Source organism: Amia ocellicauda, chromosome 4, assembly GCF_036373705.1.
Source record: "Amia ocellicauda isolate fAmiCal2 chromosome 4, fAmiCal2.hap1, whole genome shotgun sequence".
NCBI classification, from domain to species: Eukaryota; Metazoa; Chordata; class Actinopteri; order Amiiformes; family Amiidae; genus Amia; species Amia ocellicauda.
In genome coordinates this window covers 23,770,164-23,777,054 of record NC_089853.1, presented here as the reverse complement: position 1 = coordinate 23,777,054, position 6,891 = coordinate 23,770,164, and the positions used below count along the sequence as shown (strand labels likewise).

The window sequence follows — 6,891 nt, the reverse complement described above, 5'->3', positions numbered from 1 at the left end:
GAGACTACAGAATTAGCAATCCAAAAAAAGAAAAATATTATCCTGCATCACAAACTGATACAAAGCTATTTTTAACATCTGGTATGTTCACATATGAACATGGCAAGCTTATAGACATCTACAATGGATTTGTAATTGAAATGCATTCTTTGCTACTGCCTGGAGCTAAAGCACTGCACATCTACCAAATGGGGGGCATCTGTTTGCTATTAGGAATGCAAATATCAGTCCGTTGTAATATATTATTATTTGCATATTTTCCATGTATTTATTTATTTATTGGTGCAGACAGCCTTATCACACCTATATTTCCAACATTATCTCAAAGTTAGTAACCTAATGTAGACAAAATGAGGTTGGGTTACCCTGCTACAGAAGTAGTGCACCTAAAATAAAAGTATAAAGAATAAAAATATTCTCCTCTGAGTGAATGCTTTCAGTTACTACAACAATGGATTTTGTATCCAAACGTGACAATTTGATCTTTATACGTTTTTATTTTAGAAGCACCGCAAGAACGCTTTACCATTAACTTTACAGTGATAAGGTTGTCCTCTAGTGGCCAATGGGGAAACTGCATCTAGTAGGAAGAAATAAGCTATAGAGACGTAAACATAACACATTATTGACTCTGTGCTCAGTCTGTCTTTAAGTTTAATGGAATCCCATCTTTATTTATTTCATGTTCCATTTAGGTACACAGCTGCAGGGGAAGTATTCTTTACATTATTCATTCATTAAATATATATATATATATATATATATATATATATATATATATATATATATATATATATATATCTAATTAAAGAATGTAATTAGAATGTTCACATTGATTCTATAACTAAAGGTACAAAATAATGCTTGAAAATGCAACCAGCAAGTCCTTAACATAGAAAGTCTACAACTCTATGTATATATATGTGCACAATGTTCAGATCCTCGCTCAGAGACACATGATCGCCTGTTACATGCGTCAACGTCGTTACCAAGGACACGCATACACACATCTCCCTGTTGAAAGACGCTGCTTTGTAGCATCAGTAGCCAATGTAACATAAATTACTAACCATACAATTACATTCACAGCATTTCAACTTCTAAAATGAGCATTAGGACTTACACCGCAAACGTGAGGATTGGAAACTGGAATGAAGATATTACTCTCCAAGAGGTAGGAGGAATGCATACAAATGAAGCTTGCTAAACTTAGCGTACATGTGGTTTTGTTGGTTTGTTTGTTTATATCTTCGTGTGTCCACATGTGTAATAATATTTCAGACCTCTCCGTAGCTGCTTCTGTTTTTTATTGTATTTTCTCACAGGACACTCTTAAGGATTTCTTGGACAAGAAGGAAAAGGGGGAACTGATTGTCCAGAAAACCGGTTTCCTCAAGCAGAACATTCTGAAAAAGGTAACATTGTATTATTATTATTATTATTATTATTATTATTATTATTATTTTAGCAGTCATTGTTGTCGGAGTAATATCATCCCGACAAGACCTTTATACATTTTGAAACAGCGTGCATTGTGATAATACAGGCGATTCTTGTAAATCATTAATAATCTACTGTACTGGTAGATAAACTATATTTTTTGTGCGTTGGACTAAACATGCCACACACGATGCATGTGAAACAAACTTTATTTTCTCAGTCTGATTGTTAGATCTTGGTAATAATTCACAGTTCTTGTTTTCCCCGGCCAGATTGATCTGTCAGTGACAACAGATGGTTTGGTCCACTTTGGGGATGTGGTGATGCTGGTGAACCCCGGGTCTCAGACTGACAGTCTCCACAGCCTGGACCCTCCTCGGGACCCCGCCTCCCTGAGTATCAATGCAGATGAAAGCAAGGTTGGCACCTGTTCTTCAATAGAGGGGCCGTGCGAAGTGAGTGCCAGCAGGCACCTGGCACCTTGCGGACGAAATGCCTTTGTCATCACAAGGTAAGAAGCACAATCATAATTATACTATATATGTTTTAGTGCTACAATAATACTCTATCTATTTTTTTTTCACAATTCACCAGTGTTGATGGGAGCAAAGTGGGCGAGCCCCTGAAATACTATCAGTGTTTTTGTCTCAGAAGCACAAAAGGCTTTGCGGGGGCGGTGAGTTATATTTATTTCTTTTCATTCAAATTTTAAGATTTAAATATCTATATCTAATATAATTACACCAAAATGTAGTATTGTGTTTTGGGTATTTAACATACAAATCGTATTTATTTACAGTGCCAGAATGTAATTTTTGATTGTATTCAAAATAGCAATGGGTAGTCTCTCTCCCTCTCTCCACCTGTATAGTTATATCTGATGAGCGATCATAAAACCTTCCAAAAGTGTGCCAAGAAATCCAGACTACAGGAAGTGAGCCTGGCTGATGAGCTGTCATTCCTGACATGGTGGCAGGTGATGTATCTTGACCCTCAGGAGCGGCTTGAGAATGAAGGTCTCCCAGTACCAGTAAGTTTTGTATCATTTTCGGCTTTCCTCAGATCCTCATGTTACCTGCAGATCTGCATCACAGTATTCTAAGTTTAAAATGTCACAACCCAGACCTTTCCAGTACTTTTTGTAATGGTGCAATTTTGCTACAAATGAAAACCAATATACGTTTGACACACTGTAGAGTTTTTCACTATGATTATATATATATAACTTGGAAATATACAGATTGATCATCAAGGCATGATGTTGCAGGCAGTGAATCTCAAATTACAAACGTTTACCCAATTTAAAGATGATTTTACTTTCCACTTTCTATTAAGTAGAAATCAAAACATGTGGGTACAGGTCATTTGTAATTGGCAGACTGGGTCAAAAACTAAAAATCATTCTCATGGCAAGTAATAAGGCTGTTCAGTTTAGAAACAAATAAAAATACTAAAGATTAGAATCCTAACCCATCACCATAATGTATCTTTCTGTTACTTTACAGGCAAATACAAAAGTGCTTATCAGTCACAGCAAAACAAATCAGTGCTTAGCTGCCCTTGGAAATTACATTCTATGGTAAGTTTATATTGTATGTGGTTTTCTATTTTTTCTTTCAAGCTGGTAGATCAGTGTTAATAATTTTGTGCGGATAAATCCACTCATGTATAGAACTGTGCAAAAGTTTTAGGCAGTTGTGAAAAAATGCTGTAAAGTAAGAATGCTTTCAAAAACAGACATGCTAATAGATTATATTTATCAATTAACTAAATGCAAAGTGAGTGAACAGAAGAAAAATCTACATCAAATCAATATTTGGTGTGACCACACTTTGCATCAATTCTTCTAGGCACACTTGCACAAAGTCAGGGATTTTGTAGGCATATAGTCAGGTGTATGATTAAAAAATTATACCAAACAGGTGCTAATGATCATCAATTCAATAAGTCAGTTGAAATACAATCATTAACTGAAACAGAAACAGCTGCGTAGGAGGAATGAAACTGGGTGAGGAACAGCCAAACTCAGCTAACAAGGTGAGGCTGCTGAAGAGTTTACTGTCAAACGTCATACGCCATGGCAAGACTGAGCACAGCAACAAGACACGAGTTAGTTATACTGCATCAGCAAGGTCTCTCCCAGGCAGAAATTTCAAGGCAGACCGGGGTTTCCAGATGTGCTGTCAAGACTCATTTGAAGAAGCACAAACAAACAGGCAACATTGAGGACTGTAGACGCAGTGGTCGGCCAAGGAAACTTACTGCAGCAGATGAGACACATCATGCTTACTTCCCTTCACAATCAGAAGATGTCCAGCAGGGCCATCAGCTCAGAACTGGCAGAAAACAGTGGGACCCTGGTACACCCATCTACTGTCCGGAGAAGTCTGGTCAGAAGTGCCTTCATGGAAGACTTGCGGCCAAAAAGCCATACATCCGACGTGGCCAAGCGACTCAACTATGCACGAAAACACAGGACTTATCCATCATGCAATACCATCAGGGAAGCATCTGATTGGCCCCAAATTTATTCTGCAGCAGGACAATGACCTCAACATAAAGCGAAGTCATTAAGAACTATCTTCAGTGTAAAGAAGAACAAGGAGTCCTGGAAGTGATGGTATGGCCCCCACAGAGCCCTGATCTCAACATTGAGTCTGTCTGGGATTACATGAAGAGAGAAGCAACTGAGGCTGCCTAAATCCACAGAAGAACTGTGGTTAATTCTCCAAGATGTTTGGGCCGACCTACCTGCTGAGTTAATTCATAAACTCTGTGCAAGTGTACCTAGAAGAATTGATGCTGTTTTGAAGGCAAAGGGTGGTCACACCAAATATGGATTTGATGTAGATTTGTCTTCTGTTCACTCACTTTGCATTTAGTTAATTGATAAATATAATCAATTAACATGTCTATTTTTGAAAGCATTCTTACTTTACAGCATTTTTTCACACCTCCCTAAAAATTTTGCACAGTACTGTATGCTTTATCAATAAGCTCTTGTTTAGTCACTGATCTTGTATGTTCTATACTAATTGATTTAATGCTTTCCTCCAAATTGATGTTGACTGTTGACTGTTTACCCCGGCAGCCTCTACAGTCCATTGCCCAGAGACAGCCACAACATTATATATTCGGATCCTGTTCCCAGCCATTAATATTTTACTGAGCAGTGCTTTTCAATTGCAATACATTAAACAACAGTACTTCTTTTCTGCATAGGACCCCTTTTGGAAAAGAATATGAAGTCACATCTCAAACCTATCTGGATTCCCATAAGGCAGAGCGGGATGCTAATCACTGGCTTTTTGTCACTGCAAACCCTGGTGAAGAAGGGCAGACAATCACTGACAGACTGGATCCAATGGCAAATATGACATCTACACAGAACCCAGAAGTGCAAACAGATGGCATCAAACGTGAAACTTGAATATAACAATAAGAAATCAAATGTATTTTGTATTGGTTTTACATAAACTCTATCAAATTATAGATTTTCTTCTAAGAAATTGAGAAAGAATAAAGCTAAAATGTATGCAAATCAACTGTTCTAAGTAGTGTTTGTTATAAAGTATTGATTATGGCAGATCGTTTTATACATGAAGACTACAAAATAATGATAGGCTAGCTTTTGTGACTGATTGCAGATTATGTTTCTTTCAAGCAGCTGCTTTTATACCAATATACAGACATACATATCTATCAGTTTATGAAAGCATTTATTCCTGCAGTTGACATTATAGAGAATAAATCTGACATTGAATCTTGAATTAAAGATTTCTACCAGCAGAGGGAGACACAAGCTTAATTTAAATTGACAAATTGTGAGGCAAAGCCAGGCCTGAGGAAAGATCAGTAACACAATGTAACCATTTTAGTATTTTTCTAGAAATGTAATCAATACTGCCAGCAATGGGTTTATATGTCTCTTTCCATGTAATCCAATGATGATGATGATGATGATGATGATGATGATGATGATTATTATTATTATTATATTCAGTTGGAGGTGGTAGAGAATTAATTGGAGTTTATATATTTTATGTAATAAAGTATGCGAAAGACTACATGATAACCAGATACATTTGCTTAAGTTTTACATTGTCCACAAGATTCTGTAATTAATAGAAATTTTGAATTATAATTAACCTTTCTAGGAAAATATGCAAATGTGCATTAATAAATATTAGTAAAAAAAAACCAAATAGTCCGAATTCTTCCCATGTCACTTTTCTGACTTATATGCAGCTTGTATCCTAACCCTTTACGTTCATCCATAATTTAAGATGTACAAAAATGGATTCTGTGGGAATATGACTTCCAGTCCTGTTGTTTTGAACAAGGACACTGCAGTCTTGTAGAATAGTGTGCAGAGTCTAGCGATCGTTTTAAATTCCTACTGGACGCACGCAATTTCGCTTGACTGGGTGTAATAATCAAGGGAGCCCTTTCACAAACAGACTTGGCACTCTCCCCAAGAACGATATAAAATCACATGTTATTTCGGAGTCAGGGAATTTCTCTTGAACAAAGAATTTGTTTATTTAGGGAGGTAATGCTATGTTATATTTCTTTATGTATTTTTATTCCCACGAATTAGGCAAAAATTCTTGGATTTCAAAATAAAAATGACAGAGTCCTTTCTTAAAAAAGTGTAGTTAAACAGCATCCAAAGATTAAAATAAAACAAGGGACTAAAGAAAGAAAACATAAATTCCATTTAATTTCACTCCAAACACAAATTTGTTACAAATGTGTAAAGGTCATAATCCTGATAAGGTGAATGTGAATGGCCAGAGTTTCCATATTTTCAGCAGTTTTCTGTTTACAAATGGCTTTACTGGTGTCGGGATAAATTATTAAGGATGCAGTGCACACCTAAACGCCTGACTGCAAATGCATTGCAGAAGGAACATATCAATGCCCTCTCTGCTGTGTGTGTGCGCAGTGCGCTGCAGTCTCAATTCAGCCTCTGTCCCAACTTTGTTTGCTTTGGGATTCCTGTCTGCGCTGTGATTCATGGAGTGCTGCCTCCACACTGGCTGCATTCACTGCCTCTGCTTTTATCAGCACTGAAGAGCTTTATGTAAAGCATGCTCACTTGGTTAATCGGACGTTGTGTTAAGGGGGAAAATTCCCCTGTGGACTCGCTTTAATCCTGACCCGTGGGTTAGAAGGCCTGCATCTACTCCAGCAAGATAAATAAACATAAATGTGGTGGAGGCTGTGATACACTAGGCCTGTTCATGAATTAACGGGAATGAGTTCTGTACATGTATAATAATGATGCTTGCTTAGCCCCAGATTTGACTTATTTATTTATTAAATGTCCACTGGTTAAAGCTTTGAATATTTGAATTCATTTATTTTTTTGGTGGGGGGGTAAAAATTCCTTTCAAAGACATATTTCTTTTGAAAGGCTGTTTGATATAGAACGGAGAATAATAACAA

General features: G+C 36.8%; 1 protein-coding gene across 1 annotated transcript; it reads left to right on the top strand.

Moving 5' to 3' along the window:
• Positions 1-996: 996 nt before the first annotated feature.
• On the top strand, positions 997-5,625 carry cfap161 (cilia and flagella associated protein 161). Its single transcript, XM_066701497.1, has 7 exons — positions 997-1,174; positions 1,326-1,415; positions 1,713-1,951; positions 2,035-2,116; positions 2,312-2,470; positions 2,946-3,019; positions 4,663-5,625. Exons 1-7 carry the CDS (start codon positions 1,106-1,108, stop codon positions 4,868-4,870), a joined length of 921 nt encoding a protein of 306 aa, XP_066557594.1. The 5' UTR covers positions 997-1,105; the 3' UTR covers positions 4,871-5,625.
• Positions 5,626-6,891: the final 1,266 nt, after the last annotated feature.

Excerpts from the sequence above, each read along its gene's own strand:
- cfap161 (XM_066701497.1), top strand. The coding sequence starts at position 1,106 with ATGAGCATTAGGACTTACACCGCAAACGTGAGGATTGGAAACTGGAAT. Across the intron at positions 1,416-1,712 it reads AGCAGAACATTCTGAAAAAG|ATTGATCTGTCAGTGACAAC; the intron begins GTAACATTGTAT and ends TTCCCCGGCCAG. Across the intron at positions 3,020-4,662 it reads CTTGGAAATTACATTCTATG|GACCCCTTTTGGAAAAGAAT; the intron begins GTAAGTTTATAT and ends TTTTCTGCATAG.